The 24833-nt window shown below is 38.7% G+C and overlaps 1 protein-coding gene across 4 annotated transcripts in view; it reads left to right on the top strand.

Annotated features, from left to right (window-relative positions):
* atp2b1 (ATPase plasma membrane Ca2+ transporting 1) overlaps positions 1-23202 on the top strand; it is a 45336-nt gene extending 22134 nt beyond the window's left edge. Inside the window, exons 3-22 of one of the 4 annotated variants that reach the window (XM_023350243.1) lie at positions 3963-4160; positions 5169-5426; positions 5524-5649; positions 7565-7723; positions 8504-8542; positions 10164-10319; positions 10407-10621; positions 10792-11034; positions 11152-11393; positions 11815-12052; positions 13381-13560; positions 13650-13737; positions 13830-13936; positions 14251-14442; positions 15305-15518; positions 15593-15804; positions 15913-16020; positions 16659-16847; positions 17405-17494; positions 20817-23202. In XM_023350243.1, coding sequence (XP_023206011.1) covers positions 3963-4160; positions 5169-5426; positions 5524-5649; positions 7565-7723; positions 8504-8542; positions 10164-10319; positions 10407-10621; positions 10792-11034; positions 11152-11393; positions 11815-12052; positions 13381-13560; positions 13650-13737; positions 13830-13936; positions 14251-14442; positions 15305-15518; positions 15593-15804; positions 15913-16020; positions 16659-16847; positions 17405-17494; positions 20817-21194 — 3632 coding nt within the window. In that variant the 3' untranslated portion in view covers positions 21195-23202. The other 3 variants (XM_023350245.1, XM_023350244.1, XM_023350246.1) reach the window with 3 other exon arrangements.
* The last annotated feature ends 1631 nt before the right edge of the window (positions 23203-24833 follow it).

Below are 24833 nucleotides of genomic sequence, written 5' to 3'. Positions count from 1 at the left end.
TACAAGTTTGCTCCAGACATGTCCATTCTGGTGAGTGTCTAAATTCGCTTTGTTGATGATGTGTCATAATTTTTTGCTATGATTTTGTCCAGGTGCACTCATGTTCAGTTATGTTGAGTTCATTTAAGTGGGTCAACCATGTTTAGGTCGGGCTTATATTTTCTATGTACCATAGTCCGAGTTTTGTCAGTGGACATCAAGGTTATTCCATTATTGTGAAGTAAACTATTTAAGTTTTCAAGTGTTATCAAATTTACAGTATTAATACTGATGTGCGTTCTAATATGTCCTCATCAAGGCAAACCGACGTATGAAATGGATTAGATCAATCCAGACTGAATCTGGGTCACTGCGAGGTAAACGCCACAACATCGGACCGACATGCACGTCAATTAAAGAGGCGATGCAGCAAGACCGTGGTGGATCAACAAGTGGGGGAGCAAGTTACAAGGACTGTGTTTTCATTATTTACCCCAGAAGAGGTAAATTATGAAAACACAGTAGTGGAGGCTATAGAAGAGGAGCAAGTTCGAGAGGCTGAGGAGGAAACCCAAGGAGAGGAGCTCAGCAAGGCTCTGAAGAGGAACATGAACCATTTGTGTTGAAATATATGTACAGTTGGAAGTGGCTGTTTTCTCTCATTTAATAATTTAATGTGGTAAACATTCATGAAACATTTGTTTCAAGCACTTCAAGTTGCATGTAAACAGGTGATGAAATGAATCACATTTTAAGTAAAAATTTGATATTCAAAATATTTCAGGTAATAAACATACATGTAATAAAATATTATATTTTTAAATAAACATTTTATGTGATTAAAGTAAACAATTATATAAAAAGACATTTTGCAGTAAACATTTAATGTAAACAATCAAACCAGATGAAAGAGCCCATCTTTAAACATTTAATGTGTAATTGAACAGTTCAGAGTAAACAATAAAGGTGACAAATAAATGTTATGAAATAGATCACACTTTAAGTAAATATTTGTTGTATTTAACATATTTCATTTAAGAAGTGAACATGTAATGAAATAGATCCTGTCCTAAAATTGTATGTAATTGAACATTACAGGTAACAAATGTGATGATCATCTCAAGTAATACATTTTATGAAAATTAAAAAAAAAATTTTTTTTTAATAAAATTAATTAAAAACTAAAAAAGGGGTCAAAATGTAATAAAGATGAGTGCGCTTCATCTATACAGTCTAGTAGAACAATTTCACAGTGATTTTGAGTTAATGGGGTACACGGTTTGGAAGCTATTGAAGAAAACATATTTAATCAAATTTAAAATATTGAATATGACTTAAAATTTTACTAGAGGATAGTGTGCCTCGTGTAATAGCATGAATTACCACTTTTTTGTATCAGTTGGTCACAAGACTAGGCATTTATTTACAGGAGTGTTTGGTTTGGAAATTGACGGCCCCCAAGTGAACCTCCAAACACTTGAGGAGAGAGCGGTAGAGAACAGCTGGCCGGAATTAGCGTTCATAAATCGGATCAACCTTGAGTTAAACGCCCCTTACTCTGTGGAGCGCAGATATCCAATGTCCAACTTGAAAACAACTTCACTGCAGTCGGTAACAATGAAAACTCCGGAATAAAGTTTGTTTTGGTCTGTGGCTTTTAAAGATGGCGTAGCAACTGCACGAGACGTAAACATCATACGCAGTGACGTTGGTTGGAAGCTCTATAGATGAGCCAATTTCATGAAAGAGCACTACATAATCTCATTTTAAGATAAAAGTATGTACTTAGTTACTTTTAGAAATACTCATGATTATAATTAGATTTTTAAAAAGTAAACATGTTTAACATGGTTTCTTTTTATGCATTTATCCCTGTAAGCATGTTCATTTGCAAGTGAATGCATTATAAATCACAGCATTTCCATTTGAAAAACTGAAGATGGAAAATTATGTGTTACTTCCTCACCTAGTGAGAACTGCAAACAACATTCCTACATGAACACACTGCTATAACGTCACTGTTATTTGTTTTTTTTTTGTTTTATTTATATATATATATATATATATATATATATATAACAACCAACTGTTTGTCGGTCTAATTTATATTCCAGCACTCATAGTGGAGGGTGATGTGTGTTAGGAACAACTTCACTAAATGTTGCGGATGTAAAGTCACAACACCACTTAAATGAAATGACTTTAATGACTATGCTTGGTTTAATGACTTTGATCCCAAGCTTTTTAACTCGTGTACTTTTTTAAATGTACTATTAGTAACTTCTCTAATTAATAAACATGGTTGTTTCTCAGGACTCGCCGGCAAAGTTAGAGGAAGGAGATAAAAGCTGCTACAAGAGCCTTAATGTGCTGGGCATTCTTTCCTTGGAAAGAGGATTCTTCAACAGTTTTTTTTTTGGGTTGGGCTGTTGAACACAACCAAGCTGCCCATATATACAGTATATATAGATATACAGTATATATATATATATATATATATTTTACCAGCACCATACCATAGCAACAGCACGTAACGACTATTTGCTGGGTTTGCAGTTTAGTGGTCGTTTTGTCTGACAATATAATGCATTTACTCCCCCTGTGGTTACCACAGCACACTACCAGCAGTTTTAAAAATTCTGAATAATTATACATTAATACTGAGAAGTGTAACAACATTCGGCATGAGGTTAATAACAAAAATGCCTTAATACTCTCCTAAATTGTCTCACAAAGTGCTATAAAGCTACTCCATCAGTGATTTGTTCAGTTGCTTAAGTTTATGAAGGTGTGTTCTTTGAGCTTGATGCTATTATTTTAAAGTAAGGAAGGAAGTAGTTTCCTCTTTTTGTTTCCAAACCAGTCAATAAAGACTCTTTTGTTTGTTTTTTACATCACAAAACCACAGAACAAAATTGAAATATGGGAGCATTTTTGGTATCTGGTTTAAAATGAAAAAGTTATAGAGTAACAGATTATATTCAAATGATTATTTTTCTTTTTAACACTGGTAAAACTACAACTGGAAAGCCTTTATTAGCCAGTAATGACGTTAGAGCTGACTTACATTTGTTCTCTTCTTGGGCACATCTGTCTATGAACCCTGACTGTCTACTGTAAAAGTATGCAGCCGGTCATGACGGAGCTTGGTGTAGCGACATTTTTGCATATGTGCGTACGACAACAGAAAGCAACAGAGTCTTTAAAGTTGTAATCTCCTGCATCTTTATACAGGATTCCTCTTGGGTTACGTAAGAATCTTGAGCTGCTTTTCCAGTTCCGGCATTCAATAATGTATTTTTGACAAGAACCTCAATCTCGGCCCACCCCCATCTGCCTGTCAGTTGCAGTTTTATGTCACTACTTATGATCCTGATTTTACCACACCTCCTCTGCTCCACGTTCACACACACACCCACATACTAGACCTCCATCTAGTCTGTACAGTCAGTCGCCCACGCACAGCCAGCATGAATAGGACTAAAAAACTGTCATGCATCATCAAAAGTGTGGAGTCTCTTCTGACTATATAATTGTGCTTTGAATATGGAGGCATTTTGAATGGGTTTCCGCAGCGCGTTCCCTGCGCAAATGGCTCAGTGGTTCCTCAGCCAAGCAGACAATGTGTCAGGGGGACCGCAGTCTTCACGGGCACCAGAGTCTAAATCTGATTCAGCTATGAGTCAGTTGCTCATTTCATTAGAAAGTCAGTTTGTGGGGTCAGACCTGACCTCAGGTCTCACATTGTCTGGAATGCCTGAAAGAGGTGAAAGTGTTTGACTTATCCACTGAATGTGTGTCACTGTCGGAGGGCATTGTCTCCTCAAAAATGCACATGACTCTTTTCTATCTCGCTCGCTGCCAACTAACTGTAGTAAGATTCACTACAGATCTTTCATGCTTGTATTTTATTTTACTTGTGAAATCTCAAGAAAAAAAAAAACATTTATTTGAGATACTTTTTTTTTTTGTCTCTCTTGCAGGTCTTAGCGGACAGCCAGCGGACATTGAGAAGCGAAGAGATGTGTTTGGACAAAACTTAATCCCACCCAAAAAACCCAAAACTTTCTTACAATTAGTGTGGGAGGCGCTACAGGATGTTACATTAATTATTCTTGAAGTGGCAGCCGTAATTTCACTAGGCCTTTCTTTTTATAGACCACCAGATACCGAAAGACAACGTAAGTAAAATGTGATTGATTTGAACGTATTAAAGATACCTTTTTTTGTTATGTCATATTTGTAACTGTATTCACGCTTTTTTCTTCTTTCAAATTATGAAACTAATTTTTCTCAGTGTATTTCAGTATTTAATGTTGGATATGGATTAGTAAAAAAAAAAATATTGAGCCCTTCAGAATTCTTGTTTTTGCATATCAGCTAGTAAATTTTGTCAGACATAATTTGTACAAAATGCAGCCTTTGAATTCTTTATTTAAAAGAAAAAGCTGCTTAAACTGACCTGGCCCAATATTAAAGTAATTATCCCTTTAACTGAATAAATGTTTGTCTCTCCTATGACGACCAGCCTAATAGCACATTTGATAGAACTAGCAAACAATTTATTACATCACTGTGCTGGAATCTGACTGATTTCTTTTGTTTGTTTTTCTTTTTACACAAATGACCTGTTTTAAGCCACAGCATTTCAGTTGAATTTAAATCCAGATTTGGTTTTGGCTGGTTTTGCCAAAAAATGTTTATATATTTTGAGCCTTTCAAAGGTGGACTTGCTGTTGTGTTTGAGAGCTTTGTGCCTCTTTGCCAGAGAACAAAATTTATGGCTCCATCAATTCCGACTGAAGCAGAAAAGCAGGCTCGGACCATAACACAACAATCATCTTGTTTGATGTTCTGTTTCTGAAGTGCTGTTAGTTTTACACACGTGACGGGACAAAAACCTCTCCAAAGCCCAGATTTTGTCTCATCAGTCCACACAATATTTTTGCAAAAGGATCATCTGGATTTTTTTTATTATTTTTTTTAAGCAAATACGAGACTGTGGTTTTCACTTTGAGGCTCTCTCATAGATGTCATTTTTGCCCTGTCACTTATTGTTAACATGCAAGGTTGTCAAAAAAGAAAAAATAAATTAACAAACAGAAGAAATCTGTAGAGGGCAAACCTTTTGTTTTTCACAACACTGTATTAGTAAGTGTAGGGAAGATTTGATCGCTGTGTCTCTGCAGATTGTGGGAAAGCTGCTGGTGGTGGACATGATGAAACTGAAGCGGAGGCAGGCTGGATAGAGGGAGCCGCCATTCTTCTGTCAGTCATCTGTGTTGTGTTGGTAACAGCGTTCAATGACTGGAGTAAAGACAAGCAGTTCAGGGGCCTCCAAAGTCGCATTGAACAGGAGCAAAAATTTTCTGTTGTCCGAGGAGGACAAGTTATTCAAATTCCTGTGAATGAGATTGTTGTGGGCGATATTGCACAAGTAAAATATGGTAAGAGGAGACCGGTCGCAATTTCTTTTTTTTTTCTTCTTTTTTTTAGTTAAAGTAAATATAAAACAAGCTGAGATTTATCCTTGCTGTGTTCTAGGTGACCTCTTACCTGCTGATGGAGTTCTTATACAAGGCAATGATCTTAAAATTGATGAGAGCTCACTCACAGGGGAGTCGGACCAGGTGAAGAAAAATCAAGATAAAGATCCCATGCTGTTATCAGGTAATTTCTAGTCTTACTTTAGCATTACTGTCTTGTAAAAGTATTCATTCCTCTTGGATGGTAGGGTTGAAAAACATACTACAATTTAAGCGTTTCATATCGATAGATTTTTTTTTTGTCTTAATTATCAATATCGATAATTAGATTAGCTTTTGTTCTAGTTATTGACATCAATAATTGAATCAGTTTTTGTTTTAAATATCGGAAAATTTCCCAAACTGGTGGCGTTACCTTAAGCAGCTGCTGTGAATGTTGCTCAACTGATTGTTGCTAGGTAACCCAAGAGTGAGTAAGCTAGTTGAGAGGTTGAGCAGCTAAAGTCTTTCCTCTGCCTACATTCCCCAGATTGCTGTGCTGATCCAGATTAGAGTTCAGTGAAATGACTGAATATTCTGTCAGCTGCGCTATCTGTTGATATTGATAACATGCCTATTTTGATATATATTATTGATTTATTGTCCAGCCCTAGCTTGAGTCTACTCACATTCTGTCACAACTTTAGTCACAACTTTCAGTGTGTTTCAATTTAACCAAAGCAGACTGATTATATATGCATTGAATATATTTCTGACTTTGATTTGTAAAACATTCTGCGCCATCTATTTTTTTCTTCCATTTTAATTATCCACAACCTTGAAAATTAACATAATGCACTTTGAAATGTTTGGGTGAAAAGCAAAAGGAAATGTGAAAAGGCTCAGTGAATATGAAAACATTACGAAAACAAACGTTCTGTTGAAATGACGTGTTTATCTTAGGAAAGACAAACTTTATGAATCATCTGGTCTCTTTGAAATCGCACCACTGATATTACTTGCTTAGTATTGAATCAAAATATATTTTAACATATTTTCAGTTGTTTTGCATGCTCGCAATGGTTTGCTGTGCAAAATGACACTAATCACAATGCTTGTTTAGAAGAGATTAACTGTTTCTTGTTACACTTTTTACTATGACTGTACTAATATGGTAACAAAGGGCTACAATATTTGTTAGACTAAACCTTCCTAAAGTATCATCTAAAATGACAAATAGGCAACGCTATTAATTAAAATAGCTTTTCCATAGGCTACTTCACAATTGAGGCAGAGATTGTAAAAGAAAATGATCAGTGTAAGAATTTTTATGGCATGCAGTGTAGGTTTCATTGAAAAGGCCTGTGCCATTTAAAGACTTGTTAAAATAGAGTGAATTAGTATTTCTGTCATGTGTCTGAATGTAATTGACTCCAAGCTGTTGGTTACTAATGCCACAAATGTAAAAGGTGGCCACTTCTGTGCTCAGTTCCTGCAGATAGCTTTTTGCTTCGTTTTGTCTCAGTTCAAACCCCAGTTGACATTGTCTGTCTGAACGCATATAAATCTTTTCTCAAATGCATTTTAGGTTGCAACCTCTTTCACAAAAGTAGGAAAAGACAGAGAATTTATTTACGTTCTTCTGACCTACATCATATGATGTTTTCCTTTTTTGAATACATGAAGAAAAATCTCCAGAGGAATTTGGAGCTGCTACACAGTTGCATCGTTTTAGTTCTCCATTTCAATCGGCACAAATGAAAATGGCTGTTTGATTAAAATGACTTTTATTAAAGGTTTGCCGGGTTTATGCATTAGCAGCAGTTTCTTTCTGGATCATTATTTGTATTTATTAGCCCCATTTTAAAACATGCATTTATTTATTTTTTCATGTGCAGCTTAATGTGTCACATAAAAACCCGGCAAACGCAGTTTCTAAATAAGACTTCAGCTTAACATTTGTACCTAAATTAAAGGAAAAGGCAAAGTCAAACGATGAGGCTATAAAAAGTGTATTTAAACAAGAATAAAATCAGCCAGAGGCACAACAAAAACAGTTGCCAATGGTCTACTGTTTTTACCTTTGATGCTTTTACTGATACTTTGTTTTCTGTTTAAAGGCACTCATGTAATGGAAGGCTCAGGGAAAATGTTGGTCACTGCTGTCGGTGTGAACTCACAAACTGGGATTATCTTCACTTTACTTGGGGCTGGCGAAGATGATGACGAAGATGATGAGGAGAAAAAGGAAAAGGAGGAGAAGAAAAAGCAGAAAAAAAGTTTGTGGCATTCTTGACTACGTCACCTTTTTATTTTTAGTTTTTAACCCAGTGTTTTTCAAATTGGGGGCTACCAGAGGGTGCTAACCCTCTTCCCTCAGAGGGATACTGGGAAGATGGGGGGGAAGCAAAAATCCAAAAATAAATTAATCCCATAATTTTTATTTTATTTTCACTTTTTTTCATTACAATTTTCGTATTATGTTATTCTATATTATTTTATTCATTAATTCTTTTAATATAAGTTAAAATAATTTATCTAAATGTTATTTATGATGATCATTTTCTGATTTGCTGTCAGTCCATTTCATCAGACTGACGGAATTTTCAAAATGCCTACTGGCTGATGAAGCTAAACATTGTCAATACACTCTACTTAAAAACTTAAATTTTATTGATTGGACAAAGACATATTTTAGTCAAATGTGAATCATCAGTAATAGACAGTTACAGGATATCTAGATGGAGCTAGAAAAATGCATATCATAAAGTCTGAGTTACAGCAGCCGTATTAACAGATCAACATTCAGTTTTTATTTTCTTCACAATATGACTTCTCAATAATATCAAACATGCAGGACTTTATAAGCACTGCACTTTCACCTCTAATATGAATGGCGTTCAGGATACAATATAATGTCAGAAACCTGACTCGGAAGCGATATAAATGTTCTGATTGTTTTTGATTCGTTAATGATCTCTTTATCCCCTCCCGCCCCATTCCACCCTATTCCTTCCCTCCCGTTCCGCTTTCATCCAATTCCCCTTTATGCCCATTAGACAAGAAACAAGATGGATCAGTGGAAAATCGAAAAAAAGGTATGCTTCATACCCACAAATGCTGATTGATTGCCTCATATTAACAAAGCTATGCTGTTAATTTTTCTCCAACTGTTTTTTATGCAGTTTTATTTTATTTCTTTTGCGGGACACTGTGTCAGGGTGAAGTTAGTACGGGCTGTTCCGGGCTGTCCGGTGTAGCGTCTGGCCCTCCCCTCTCCCTTCCCTCGTCCTTCCCTGGCACATTGTGCTTTGAGCAGCAGGTGCTATTGAATCCAGTTATAGCGATTAGTGGTGAAGAGATTAAAGCCTTGCAACAATTTTGGGGCCAGGACATCTGCTTTCCCACCCATGTCTCTCTTCAAGTTGTCCCTCATGATTTTTGTTGGGTTTTTTTTTTTAGCTAAACTCTTCAGTGGGCAAACTGTAAGAGCTCCATTGATGCAGTTGTAGATTTAAAGCAATGATATCTAGGCTGTTTTCTGCTAATTCAGATAGCGACCCAGCCTTCTAGCCCTGCTGGGACTTTATGATCGGTCTGTGACCAGAACCCTGGCACTGCTCCGCGGTGCACAGATTCCCTCTCCCTGCCAGGAACCAACAGTAATCCTTTAGACTGAGATTACAGCCACCGTGTGAGTGCAGAGGAAGCCAGAGTGCACAGCAGCTGCACCACCGCTGTGCTTCTAATGCATACAGTCAAATCCAAAGCCAGGTTACTGTCTATGGTGGAATACATTAGAAAGAGCCTTTGGTGAATTACGCAGGAGCGCTTTGTGCTTCTGAAAACAACTCGGATCAGCTGTAAAAGACTTCTCAACAGGGCACAATGATTTTAAAAAAATGTGTTTTAAGTTTAAATATTTTGTCATTCTTCCATTTTGACTCTGCTGCATATAATAGTAACATATGTTTTAAAACAGCTTCTTCTTCCAAGGAATGCAGCCACAACACTAGTTGTTTACTTTTGCCAGTATTACCTTTAGGAGAAAACATTCTGGCTTTCCACAGCATACTTCTTTTTCCTTTTCTTTTCAAGCGCTGTGCCACTTTGAATTTAATTGATAAATCCTATGACTATTTTCAAGACAAGTAATGAAGCAAATGTACTATTTTGATAATTGTATTTAATCTGTTTCTTAGAGTTTGTAAGTGAAGCATGTTCATAAATTCAGTAAATTGCATTACTTATTTCAAATTACCAACAATTAATGAGCGGGACATTTTATGGTTTTGATGTCTTCATTTCATGATTTAAAGATGACATAAAATTTGATATAATGGATATCACAGCTAGCCTGTGCTTTCTTTACACTTACACTTACTTTCTGACTTCTTTACACTTACCCACATCAATTATTATGTGTTTTGGATATGAGACTAATAAATATTCTAGCACTCAACATTTTGTTGCTTCCAGTTGCTGGTAGTTGTTGTATTTTTCTTTGTGGTTTTAAACTGTAATGGATCAGGCAGCAAATCGGACAGACTTTTATTGCAAAGTTCAGAGAAGACAAAAAAAAATTATTCCACATTAAACTTTGAATATTTGATGTCGACAGAGTTTATCTATATGCATACCAAATTCTGCTGCTTGCTCTGTGTTTATGGTGGCACAGTTCAGTCCATTAATCTGTTTGCTTTGTACGCTTTGCTGCAGCAAAAGCACAGGATGGTGCTGCTATGGAAATGCAGCCTCTCAACAGCGATGAAGGAGCTGATGCAGAGGAGAAGAAAAAAGCCAGCTTGCCAAAGAAAGAAAAGTCTGTTCTCCAAGGAAAATTAACCAAGCTAGCTGTGCAAATAGGAAAGGGAGGTGGGTAAAAAAAATCAAAAAAACTTTTTGTCTCAGATGATGTTCACCTGTAGATCTGCTTGTGATTGGGCTTTGATTTCTCCGCAGGGCTGCTTATGTCGGCCGTTACAGTCATCATCCTGGTGGTGCTGTTTGTGGTGGACACATTCTGGTACCAGGGCCTGCCTTGGGTCCAGGACTGCACACCCATTTACATACAGTTTTTTGTGAAATTCTTTATCATTGGTGTGACCGTTCTGGTGGTGGCTGTTCCAGAAGGCCTGCCACTTGCCGTAACTATCTCCCTAGCATACTCCGTCAAGGTAAATTCTGCCAAGTGACCTTTAGTCAATGCTTGACCAGCTTACACACACCCTTATTAAAGCAAGCAGGCCAGACTGTCGAGACGTGGCTAACTGATACCTTTAAGCCGTGCTGTGATCGCCTTTGTTTCCCGACAGAGTTCGAAAGATTTTCCTCCTTCTTCTTACAGAAAATGATGTCAGACAACAACCTTGTGAGACATTTGGACGCTTGCGAGACAATGGGTAACGCTACAGCCATTTGCTCTGACAAAACTGGAACTCTCACCATGAACAGAATGGCCGTGGTCCAGGTCTACATTGCTGAAAAGCACTTCAGGAAGATCCCTTTGCCGGAAAACATCCCCACCTCAGTTCTAGACACGCTGGTCCTGGGCATAGCAGTTAATTCCGCCTACACTACTAATATCTTGGTAGGCGTGTTTAAAATAATAAAAGAAACAAAAAGTACCCTATTTGTGAGTTATAGTGTGAGAAACTAGATCTAGAAACATAACTTGGAGTCTCTTTTTTGTATTTCTTTTCCCCAGCCTCCAGAAAAAGAAGGGGGTCTGCCTCGTCAGGTGGGCAACAAAACGGAGTGTGCCTTGCTTGGTTTCTCTAACGACCTGAAGCGGGATTATCGGGCCATCCGCGCTGAAATCCCCGAAGAGAAATTCTTCAAGGTCTACACCTTCAACTCGGTGCGGAAATCCATGAGCACTGTGCTGAAGATGGCAGATGGCAGCTTTCGGATGTTCAGCAAAGGAGCCTCGGAAATTCTCCTTAAAAAGTAAAACCTATTTTCTTTTTCTGGCGTCGGCCATGTTGCCTGTAGGTTTTTCTGTTGATGTGAAAGTTGTTTCAGTGCCACGGTTGGCCAGACTTTTCACTAAATTATGTGTAATAGCTTAAGCAGCCAAGAAGTTCAAGTGTATAACACCCAAACCCTTTACTTAAACTAAGCAGTGAGAAAAGGAGCCGGTAACAGCTCCGTAAGCCTCTTAATTAAGCAGGCTCTTTTTTAACCCACAGAAGGCTTAGTGTTCCACCGAATTATCGCAGCACACTACTGAAATGTCGCTTTTCCTGCTTCCTCTAATCTTTATACAATCTGGATCACTTCTTTTACATCTGAACTCCTAAGTTCCCATCTTGTCGTACTTTATTTACATTTATGGTTTCATTTCCCGTTTTTATTTAATTTTTTCCAGGTGCTATAAAATTGTGACAGCGAGTGGCGAGCCGAAGGTCTTCCGCCCGCGGGACAGGGACGACATGGTAAAGAAAGTCATCGAGCCGATGGCTTCGGAAGGTCTCAGGACCATCTGCCTGGCGTACAGAGACTTTCCCGCCTCCGAAGGTCAACCTGACTGGGACAATGAAAGTGACATTCTCACCGGATTGACCTGCATCTGCGTGGTTGGCATTGAGGACCCTGTGAGACCAGAGGTAATGACACATTCTGGCGCTACAGTAGAATCATAGAGATCAAAGCAAAATATCATAATGGCCTAGTTAAAGTCCAGAGTCAAAGCCTACTGAGATTCTTTTGCACAACAGAAGAACGGCAACTTGGGATGCAACTAAAGATTTCAGTTATTCATTGGTCTATTGATTACTCTGACGATTAATCGGATATAAAAATTGGCACATTATGCAGAGTTTTTATATAATCCATTTTATGCAATATTATAATTACATTAAAATATGCAAATAAATTGACATTTTATTGCCTAAAATGCATCAACATAGTGTACCTTAGAGCACGCTTGATCATTTGTTGCAAAGGACTCATTAGCAGCTAGAAAATGTTTCTAGCATCAACATGAAAAGATCAGCCATTTGTGCATAACATCAATACAGGGAAGAGCTAATCTACTGGTTATTTTTTTGATAATAAATGGATATTGAATTAATGAATTGATTAATAAATGGATAGCAGTGGTGCTCAATAAGATTTTTTTGTACAGAATTTGAAGCTGAAACTAAGCCACTTGAGTTCTGGGTAGAACATATTTACAGACAAATGTTTTTATTTTTATCTTAAAAGCAAAATGTCTATAGTTTTTGTAAAGTTTTTGGCTTAATTACTGCTGAGTGTGTTGATGTTTCAGCAACTGGCCTTTATTTGACTATATGCTGCAGTAAACGATTAATCAACTATTAAATTGATAATTTATTATTAATTCTTTAATGGTGTTGACAGTAATCTCCATCCAATCTCAGCTAGTGCAATCATGTTTAGAAAACATAATTTTCCTTCCACTTCAGTTATACACAAAATAAAATTTGAAAGAGTTCAAGGGTGTGAAAACTTGTGTAACACTCTGAACATCTAGCCCGTCGCAGAGAGAAGTGTAGATGCTACTGAAATGTTGGCATATGTCCCTATCCCTCGTCTGCAGCCTAAATAGTCTTGGAAAGGTGATGATGGGAGAGAGGATCTGCTTTGCAACTTGACCATGTGACAAAGACTTGGTTGGAATCAAACCGGCAGCTCGGGGTTTCCTTTGCCGGCCGCGCAGCCTTTCTAAGAAAGGGAAATGAGGGTCAGCGCTTTTTAAACGGTTTCCCCTGAGTGAGGCAACGAGACAAATGTGGACTTTGTAATGTCTCTTTAAGTGCTTGGCTTTCTGTATATTTTTGCTCGTCAGGTGTTCTTGTTGGAAATGATGCAGGATGTTTAGACCGAGATGGATTCAATATCAGTTTTATTGTCTGAGTTTTAAAACCCCCGACTGAACGGCTCCATTTTTTTGTGTGTGTGCCTCCTTCAGGTCCCGGACGCGATTAAGAAATGCCAGCGCGCTGGCATCACGGTGCGGATGGTGACCGGGGACAACATCAACACGGCGCGCGCCATCGCCTGTAAGTGTGGGATCCTACAGCCAGGAGATGATTTCCTCTGCCTGGACGGAAAAGAGTTCAACCGCAGAATACGCAACGAAAGAGGAGAGGTGGGGCCATGATAAATGACTCTGGCTTCAGAAATTCCAGCAGTAGCTGCAGAGAAATTGTATTGAAACTTTATTCTTCACCTTCTCAGATTGAACAAGAGCGTATTGACAAAATCTGGCCCAAACTCAGAGTTCTGGCTCGGTCGTCTCCCACAGATAAACACACCTTAGTTAAAGGTAGTGTCGGTTTAAATGTATAAGTGCATCTAAAACGGTTTTACATTTTATGGCTTGTTTGTTTATGAATAGTGTTCATTTTTTTCCTTTAGGGATAATTGACAGCACAATAGCAGAGCAGAGGCAGGTAGTCGCAGTGACAGGTGACGGTACGAATGACGGTCCCGCCTTGAAGAAAGCTGATGTTGGCTTTGCAATGGTGAGCATTTCTTTGTTTTAAACACTTTCATGTTATCCTTATAAAAAAGATGTAAACGCATAAAAAACACATATCTTGGACGTGCCGTGGTGGCGTAGTGGTTAGCGCGACCCATATTTGGAGGCCTTGATTCCTCGACACGGCCGTCGCGGGTTCGACTCCCGGACCCGACAATATTTACCGCATGTCTTCCCCCCTCTCCTTCCCCGTTTCCTGTCAGCCTACTGTCATATAAGGGACACTAGAGCCCACAAAAGCCCCCTAGAGGGGTAAAAAATAAAAAACACAAATCTTTTCCCTTTTGCTGTTTTCAGGGCATCGCGGGGACAGACGTGGCGAAGGAAGCGTCAGACATCATTCTGACCGACGACAACTTTTCCAGCATTGTTAAAGCCGTCATGTGGGGACGGAACGTGTACGACAGTATCTCCAAGTTCCTTCAGTTCCAGCTGACCGTCAACGTCGTGGCCGTCATCGTAGCGTTTACAGGAGCCTGCATCACACAGGTAAACCATTTTGTTAATGAGACCAGCCTGGCCATTGTTTTTCTGCGCTATTCCGCTCGATTCAGATCTCACTTACAGCACAGTCTGGGCATTCTCCCATTCACTTTGATTCCAAATATTGACTTTGACTAAGAGCCATCTCATTTGGCTTGGCACTTCTCCCTTCACAGTTGAGGTTGGAAAAAACAACCTCCACTGGTTGTTTCCTACTACTTCCTGTTATCTCCTTTGTCGTTTTTGCCAGTAGTAACATCCGGCTGCTGATCACGTGACTTGACTGATGTGTTTCCAATGCAGTTTTGCGAAATACACGTATTTCAATATGGCTGACAAACCACCTCACCTAGCACAGACATTTTTTATGGAAAACTGTGTATTTTTTCAAAAATGCTGTTTCCGTTAAGAAAATTTATTTTTGCTATTTCAATTTTCACATTTCTATGGTTAATGGAAATGCTGCTATTGTGGACGTTTTGTGGGGCTTTACATACACAGGTGTGTGTCTTTCCAAATCAGTGCCAATCAGCTGAATTCACCACAGACATATTCCATTTCACTGTAGAAACATCTCAAGGATAATCAGTGGAAATAGCTACATTTTGAGCTTCAACACAGTATTAAGTAAAGGCAGTAAATAATTATGAGAATATTTTTTTCTTTTAAAAACATCTTTTGCATGTTGTCATGATGGGGGATGTGTGTAGAATTTTGAGGAAAGAGATGAACATAATGCAATCTGGAATAAGGCTTTAGCATAAAATGTGGAAAGAAAAAAAAGTACAGTGAGTACTTTCCAAAGGCACTGCAAGTTATGAACTATTAGGATGGCATCATGTTTATGCCCTTCTTTCTCTGCTGCTAGGATTCTCCCCTGAAAGCAGTGCAGATGTTGTGGGTGAACCTGATTATGGACACATTCGCGTCGTTGGCTTTGGCCACCGAGCCGCCAACAGAAGCCTTGCTGCTGAGGAAACCGTATGGCCGCAACAAGCCTCTAATATCCCGCACCATGATGAAGAACATTCTGGGTCACGCCGTGTACCAGCTAACCACCATCTTTACACTGCTTTTTGTTGGTAAGAAGCTTTTTTCATTCTGAATTTGAAAGATACCTTTGTCCCTTTTAAAATCCCTTTTTTCTGTCTTGCAGGAGAGAAGTTGTTTAACATCGACAGCGGCAGAAATACCCCTCTCAACGCCCCACCCTCTGAACACTACACTATAGTTTTCAACACCTTCGTCTTGATGCAGCTTTTCAACGAAATCAACGCCCGCAAAATCCATGGGGAGCGGAACGTGTTTGAGGGCGTTTTTAACAACCTCATCTTCTGCACTATAGTCCTCGGCACATTTATCATTCAGGTAAAACCAGAAGATAGACTATCGAAGAAACAACTTTCGTTTCTTCCAACATACAAGAAACTCCATTTGTACGTGCAAAATAATTGTGTCTTTATTCTGCTCTTCTAGATACTTATAGTGCAGATTGGAGGGAAACCGTTCAGCTGTGTGGCTCTGTCCTTGGATCAATGGCTGTGGTGCACATTCTTCGGCTTTGGCTCCTTGCTCTGGGGACAGGTAGGACAATAGAAGTCTTTCACCTTCATTCTAGCAACATATGTGCTGTTACACTGCCCCCTAGTGGTGAGCCTGCTGGATGATGAATGGTTTTTACAGTCTAATTAAATATGTTATATGATAAAGATACATTGGGGAGCATCAGATATGTTCTCTGGTTCAGAACATCTAACAAAACAATTATCTTTGCAGTCATTGTGAAAAATGATCAAAGGGCAAAAATGCTACTAAATTTCCAATTTTTCATGTTGCAACCACAAGCATAATTTATTTTCTTGCTTTATTTTCTCCTTTTTAACAATATAAAAATTTAATAAACATGAAATTGCCTGTCTGGACAGTGAGTCTGCAAACAGCGGAAGGTGCTTTTTCCATACTACAGATATGTTTCGTGTGAATTATTTATCCCTCTACACGGACTGATGCCTTTCACCTGCATTATGCAGAAGCTTTCATTGGAAAAAAAGTATTTTTCCACTTCTACTTTTCATGTGATGTTTGACTTTGCTCCATGTTATCAGCAGCATTTTCTTTCCGTTTTATTTTTTATGGCATGTTTCACATGTAGGAAAGAGCCGTCTTCTCAAGAATAAAACCAACTCCCAACTGTTCTTTTTTTTTCCCTTTCTTTTTTCCAGCTCATCTCCTCAATACCCACTAGTCGCTTAAAATTCCTAAAAACAGCAGGCCACGGCACCCAGAAGGATGAAATCCCTGAATACGAGCTGGAGGAGTTGGACGACGTGGATGAGATCGACCACGCTGAGCGGGAGCTGCGCCGAGGCCAGATCCTCTGGTTTCGAGGCCTCAATCGGATCCAAACTCAGGTAATCGTTATTACATATGCCTGCCTTTTACACCCCCCACACACACACCTTGGGAATCATAAGCCATAAACCATTTAACTCTGTTGCTCTTCCAGCTTAAATCTGCGTAGTGTTCCTTCTCTCTGCATTCTTAAAGAAAGTAAAAATCCCTCCTTTTTAATTCTCTTCTGCTTTTTGAGCTTAAGCGAATTTTGTTGCGCCTATTTCGGACTGAAACCGAGTCCATTTGCTATAAGCTCGGCTACTGTGGAGGTCTTGATCAGTTTGGACAGAAATCACAGTGGAACAGTGCGCATTGGAACGGATGGAAGGTTTCTGCAGAGAAAAAGAGTGAAATTCCGATCAGATTTTTGCATCACGGGTTTCCTCCGGTCAGTGCCTTCAAACCTGATCACTTCCTTTTCTCACTATACCCAAGTCCAATTTCAAAGTGACATATGTTCTTTGGTTTCTGCTGCCTTTTCTTTATTTTTTTCTCTCTCTTCTCCCTCTCCTCTGGCTGTGTTGTTTTATTTCCCTCTGGGCTTTCTCCTGTCACGCTGTCTGATTCTTTGCAGATGGATGTTGTGAGTGCGTTCCAGAGTGGAACTTCCTTTCAGGGGGCTCTAAGGCGGCAGGCCTCCAACTCCAGCCAACAACAGCACGATGTAACCAATGTTTCTAGCCCTACACATGTAGCCTTTTCTACTACTACCACTACTGCCCCTGCTGCCAACTCCGCTTCTGCCACTGTGGGGTGTGAGTGCGTGTTCTCCTTTAGTGCATGAGACTTTTCTTCTGTTTGTTTTGTTTTTTTCTTCTAACATCTTTCCCTTACTCTCTTTTTCTTACCTAATGTTCAACTTTTACACTCTCATACTTCCCCCTAATGTTCCCCTATGTTTAATCCAAATGACACCAATCTACATCCTCCATACTGCTTTGATAACTCTGCCGTATATAAATGTCCTCTGTAACCAGGTCTCTTCAAGCGTCAAGGTGTTTTTATCTGTGTCATCCTGTTTTCTGTTTTGCTTCTGCTTGGGTCTGAGAAATGGAAACCTTTCACTGTTATCCTGTGGTGAACGGTAGTGGGAGGGGAGGGGTTGTGTGTATTTTTGTTGATTTATTTTTTATTATAAAGATTATATCCAGAATTCAGCAGGTTTGTCTGCGGCTGCCTCAGTCTGCTCTGTGCCTTCATAGCAGTCATGGGTCTTTGTCGCAGCTCTCTAGTCCCTGGTTGGGTAAATGTTTTGAGTATATGCCCATGATCACGAGCTAAACAAGAGAGAAAACACCCATGACACGGAAATGCTGGAAATCTGATCAAGTTCCAGTGGATTTCTCATCAGTCAGTGGTTAAATAATGATCCTTTTCTTTCCGACTGGTGAGGCTGTGGAAAAGATTGAAGTCAGAAGAATGTTCAGTGCCGCCCTGCAGTCAAATAGAGCTATTGGAAGAAAGTTTGTTGTTGTTGTTTGGGATGTATTCATATTTGCTTTTGAAATTGTTTCGTTGTTTTTCTTAGAGGGGAAAAAAACTATCTAAACCAAATTTGGCCGTATCTGGAAATTGAATTTTCTTCTAAAATTAATAAGTGTTTGTACCACCCTTGGCAGCATTAACTGGCAATGAGTCTTTATTACCTTGAGAATTGCTTCAATTCGGCAACATTCTCTTTTTGAGCCTGAACAACTCAATGAACGTCAAGATTTTTTTTTTATTAGAAATGTAAAATTTGTCGAAAAAATAAAAATAAAAACAATTTGTAAGGGGGATGCACTTTTTTACAGCAATGTACTTGAATAGACTTTCAGCCTCTTTTCATCTGCTTCTTTATGCTGAAACTGGATCTTTGTTGTTTGATGGCACCACTTCCAAAGGCCCTTGCAAGGCTTTTCCTCTCACTGACTCCTAGACTTTTTCTCTTTCAGATCTAACCAGGAAGACCTTCTCACCATCTGTGGAGTTTAAATACCTTATCCATGTCATCCTCAGGGAATTAACGCACAGTTGTATGTAAAACAATAACCCTCAACATTAACAGTTTCCCCCCCCCCCATTGTTTTAGGGGGAACTCCATCAGATCAACAGCATCTTTATTCCCAAACTTGTCTTTACAGATATTCTCTTGTCTTTATGTGGATACTTTTGTGGTGGAATGTGTCCAGTATGGCAAAGTTTTTCCGAAATGATCTTTGAACTCCACTGACTTCCCGCGTATTCTTCCTTAGATACTGTGAAATGTGTCATGGGCTATACTCAAAGGTTTACTGCCATTGAAATAAAGGTAGCGCTGCGCTCTGCATGGGTTCAAAGTCTCTGGTCTCGTTTGTGAGTTTTCTCCTCTTTGTGCTGTTCTCGACTTGTACACGAGCTTGTAGACATGCTTGGCTGCTGCAGCTTCTTTGTTTTCCCTCCACAAACATAAACTACAACTGACCACCACTTGTTTTATCTCTTCTGTCTTTGTCTCTACTCTTCATCTCTCTCTCCCTCTCTGTCCTTTAGCTCTCTTCCTGTCTGACTCTGATCTTTAATAAGCATGTCCAACAATGATGAACAGTCCTCTCCTTTCCTGATCAAATGAAACAAACCTCCAAGCAAGAGATTTCTGAAAATAAGACTAGAGTAAATTTGGGGGCAAAAAAGTATCTTCAGAGGGTACATTTATATATTAAATTCATGTCTTGCTCTAGAAAAATATTTTACAGGGCTGTAATTTCTCACATATCACAACAAAGTTGTGGTTTTCTCACCACAACACCAGGCTGCAAAGTTATTTAACCTCCATCTAAGAGCCTCCAGCTTGTCTCTGTGCAAGAAGATGGATTACATTCTGACATGTTACTGTAGTGGCCATTGACCATCGATGACTTCTCTAGAGAATTTGTCCGATTTGAGCAGATTAAGATTTATTTTCAAAAGTCACAAACATTTTTTTTTCTGTTGGATTAGTAAAAGTTAAACTGCCTTCCAAATGGAATCCTTATGGTAAAATGAAACAGATTTTCTCAAATCTCAGCTATCTTTATCTGTTTAGTTGGGATCTTTTAGAAGAAATGCCACTAATACAGTTAGAGAATATCTCAACTTCTCTCTTTGGCTCCCAAAACATATATTTTTAGCATGTCTCAAAGCATAGAAATTTATCCTGTTATACTTGATTTCTGTAGCTGTACAGAAGCCTTTTAGTCACTATATTTAGATTGCCAGTAGAGAGCACATTACATCGAGAAAATTTGGGATTGCACTGCAGCTCAATAAGTTTTTCCATTATTGAGAGGCCGACACCTTTAGCATCTTACATTGGATATTACCACCAACGGCAACACCAGCAGTGAACTGTAAGTATTCCTTGGAGAACATATCTTGTTTCAGAGATTTCTAGGAAGCAGCCAAACTTCCCAAATGCGTCAGGTTTCACAACAGGTAGAATCAGTAGCTTTTACTTTCAGTAGCACCTTCCGCACAGAAGAAGGCTGTCGGCACAAGTTAGCACTTACATGTGGTCCGTTTACTGATTGGAGAAATGATTGGGAGTTTTCATTTTTATGATTGACTCGGCAAGGTAAAAATTAGACACTTAAAGTCACCAGCTAATAAATCTGTTTTAAAAAACAAAGTAATTATGAAAAAATAAAGGTGTCTGCTGTAAACTGGCCTAAGAGAAACACTAGTAAAACAGATGGACATAAAGTTTTCACCAAATCTTATCTCAATTTAAATGAACTAACATTCAGAAGTTCTTTCCCTAACATTGAGTGAGAACAACCAGTCTTTGAAATTTCACTTGCACGTGTCTGAGATACTCCTCCTTCACAGATTTGGTTTTCAAAGCCCCTAAAACTCACCTTATTACCGAGACATTACAACCTTCCGTTCAGAGTTTGTTTTAACTCGGGGTGTTGATCCAGGAGTTGACTTGAGTCTGCGTTGGTATGCTTCGCTACTAAAAACATGCCTCTTCCTGTCCCTTCCTCCAGATCCGAGTGGTGAAGGCATTCCGCAACTCCATCTCCCTCTATGAGGGGCTGGAGAAGCCCGAGGCGCGGACGTCAATCCACAACTTCATGACCCACCCCGAGTTCCGGATAGAGGACTCGGAGCCCCACATCCCCCTCATCGACGACACGGACGCGGAGGACGACGCCCCCACCAAGCGCAACTCTGCCAGCCTGCCCAATGCCTCTCCGCCCTCGTCCTCCCCCTTGCCCGACGACACCAATCCTCCCGCCGCCCCCACTCAAAACCAGAACAATAACGCCGTTGAAAGCGGCAACCACCTCTTCCCGGAGGTCCCCAAATCAGGAACCCCGTCAGCCCCAGGGAGCCCGCTACACAGCCTTGAGACCTCCCTTTGATCTGACCCAGCTCCACACGGCTGCACCTGTTTTCTCACCCCGCCACCAAAAAGCTCCGCTCTAACGGCCGAACACTGGCAGAGGAGAGAACGGAGGTCTGGACAGAGAGTGGAGTCTTGTGTGAGCTTGGCTTGGGCTGAACTGAAAGAACAGCAAACATTCGTCGGAATGTACGGCTTGGTGTGGATTCTTAGATTTCTCTCTCTTTTTTTTTTTTCTTTAGTTTTTCTCTGTTGGTTCTTGTTAATACCCTGCTGCAACACCAGGAACTCGGTCTTCGTTCCACCCTCCTTGGTAAATTTTTTTATTTTTATTCCCCATCCCCCCTCCCTCTGAGTTGCAAGCGGGGGGGGGATAAATAAACTCAGATTGAAAGTGACCTGTTTTTATTACTCTAATATTATTGCTGTTGTTTGAATTGAGAAGGTGAGGTCCTCCTCTGGCCGTGAAGATCGGGGCTTGTAAGATTCTGAAAGTACTGTTGACTTCTCTTTTATCTGAAGGGTGTTGTATATTTATTTCTTTGGCCCTTCTCATTCAAAACCTATTTCTGCTTTATTGGCTGTTAATATTGAGTTATTTATGTTTTTGGAAAAAAAAACAGGTCTGTTTACAAAGTTTGTAGATAGTTATTTTTTTTTCTGTTTGTAGGCAAAAGAGCTTCCTGATGTATAATTCAGAAAACTGGGACATTAAAAACATTAAGAGGATTATTTCAGATACTGCTGTATTTTCAGGAAAAAAAGGGTGTTTCTATTGAAACTTAACTATTTTTGCCTGCAAGTTTTGTTATATATTTGTCGATATAGAACCTTCTAGCCAAACCGATGAACATAAAGGCTTGTATAGAAAAAGAGGTCCAAGGGGTAAAGGGTGTTTTCACAGGAGACTCAGCTGAGAAGACGATGACGGCCTCTCTCCACTAACATCACTATAAATATTCTTCCATTTCTTTGATAGGTTTCATGTGCACAAAACGTTCTGGATTCTCTTTTCCATTCATTTCGGTGTGTTTGAGAATTTCCACGTGCTCATGACTTTTAAAAGGGATTTTTCGAAGCCGTCTGGGCCTATACTTAACAAGCATCTCACTCAGAATCCAGCTGGGAGTTGGGAGGAACACGAACTCAGACCTCCTGTGTCCGCTTTCAGCTTCTAGAGGTTCTGTTTTTAGATCTGTGGAGCTATGAAGTTTAAATCTTTGTAGTCACAGTTGCATCCTTTAGCGAAGCAGTTAAATCATAGTTTAATTTAACGCTTAAAAAAATCCCCCAACTTTGTAATCACTTTAGTTCAATTTAGGCGCTCCGCCACTGAGTCAGTTTTTCAGTGATCAGTCATTCCGACTAAATATGAATGTGCCTTGGCTACAATAGTGATTTAAATGATCCTGATCCCATCGTTCACCACCTTCAGGAAACTCGCTCTTGTTTCTACAGCTAAAAGCAGGACCAAAACAAAAACCTACACCTTCATTTCAAATGTTTTGGGTGGGGTAGGAAAAATCTCCTCCCTTTGGATGCTTGGTAAATATGGATCCTGGTCATTTCATTTCATTTTTTTTATTTTTTTTATAAGCAAACCATTAGCGCCCTGCCAATGTGCAATACTGACATACATTTACTCAGGCATAAAAAAAAGAAATCCATAAAAATCGTTGCGTAATTTAGGGAGCAAAATGTTGTCGGGCAAAAGGAAAATATCAGTTCATCCACTTTAAGATTATACTCTACAGAAAATTTAAGTACGTTTTCTGCTTTTTTAAAATAAATTCTGTTAGTATTTTCTTCTTAAGCCTGTCCATAAGACTCATTTCACTCATATTAAATGTTTCTGCATTTGGTTTGTTTGTAAAATAGTTTTGAAACCTGATGTACTGGAAACGCTAAAGATTGGACATGTGCATTTTTCAAGAAGAAATACTAGGCATACACTGGTATCTATCTGCACAGGGTACTTTATACATGCTGTACTGTGTTTATAGTTTTCAATAAAAGTTGTCACTGGACGATGGCCTTACTTTATTTTGTTTAGTATGTGTACCGGTTTGCTGATATCCAGGAGTTCTGCTTCTTTTAAGTGAGTTCTGATTCCACATTTTCCATACATATCGTGACATTATTTAGATGCCATCAGTAACACTTGGAAAGGTAGGTGGTCAAAGGTAGGATTTTTTCCCCCCCATCTGTCTTCACATATTAATAGATAAATCTGCTGCTGTTTTATCGATTTCTCATCTTCAAGCTAACAAATTGCACATCTAGTTTAGTGCTGCACTTTCAAATAACTCCACTTCAGAAGGTGTTTGTGCAAATTGACTTCATCTTTTGAAACCTCAGTCTGAACAGAACACAGCAGTTCCCATTCCGCCCCAAGTGAAAGGTTTTGTGCATTAATCAATGTCTCTAGGATTTAAACTGGGGATCTTCTGCACACCCATTCCTGACCAGATATCACTCTTGAAAATCCAGTGTTATGTCAACATGTCCTATATTAACCTTAGAAGTTTTAGTGGAGAACAAAAAACAATAGGACAAAAAGCTGAGTTTAAAACAAAGGCTGTCCAGTTTCCTTATTCCTCTTGTTATAAATGGAGCAGATAGAGAGATCTCCAATCTAAAAGAAAAGGAACAAGATAGCCCAGCTTAATTGTTTATGTATAGCACTGAAAACACAATGAATACTTTCCTCAAGCATTTCACAAAGTAAAAGCCACTTTTATCTAAGGAAACTCATTCAATTTAATTACTGGCTTTGAACCAGTTACTCAAATGCCAATCTATGTCGTCAAACTAAAACAGCACACTTAAATCACTAGTTTTATTTGCGAAAGAAATATAAAAAATATCTTTCCCAAGCAATGAGGGCATTTTATCAGTATGTAATATTGCAGTTAAGGGTTTCTTTTACGTACTATGGTTTCAATTCCATTTTCAAGGCATTTAATGTTAACTATGTTAATTCAAGCATTGGACACTCAATAATACACCCAACATAACAGAAAATGTCACAATTTCTTTCTTTAGGTGTTGCAATTGCCATAATTGATTATTTTTGAAGAAGTCAAGAACACATCAAGCATGATCATATTGGTAATGTTGGATATAAATAGAGCAGCAATTTTTAAAATATAATATGTTTAAATTTATTACTTACATATTTATTACATTTATTACAATTTATTACATATTAAAATAATATTTTAATAGCATTTTGTATCTGTCTATTTAATGTAAAACCAGACATCAAACAGGCACAACTTACCACACTTGTATGATTTGGGATATTTTTTATTTCCATATTGGTTTAAGAAATTAATTTTTACAGTTTATTTTGAATGCATGCATGTGGGGAAAAAATGGTCATTCTGTTCTTATTTTGTCATATTTTAAGACATACATTCATTAAACACATGCAAATGAACTGCTGTTGTCCTTGATTTTCTAGAAGTGATTAAGAATGAAAATCAAAACCACAATAAAAATAGAAACAAAAATTATTTCAAATTGTTTGTTTTTTCTCACAAAATGAATAAGCTTAAGGACATGAAAATATTTGTTGATTTATAACAAGATTTACCTTTTTTATTCACTACTACTACTCCTTGTTAGTACTTGTAGTACTACATCATTTTATTTT

Source organism: Xiphophorus maculatus, chromosome 17 (assembly GCF_002775205.1).
Source record: "Xiphophorus maculatus strain JP 163 A chromosome 17, X_maculatus-5.0-male, whole genome shotgun sequence".
In the NCBI taxonomy this organism is placed as follows: domain Eukaryota; kingdom Metazoa; phylum Chordata; class Actinopteri; order Cyprinodontiformes; family Poeciliidae; genus Xiphophorus; species Xiphophorus maculatus.
Note: the sequence above shows the minus strand (reverse complement) of the source record. Positions and strands in the feature narration are given on the sequence as shown.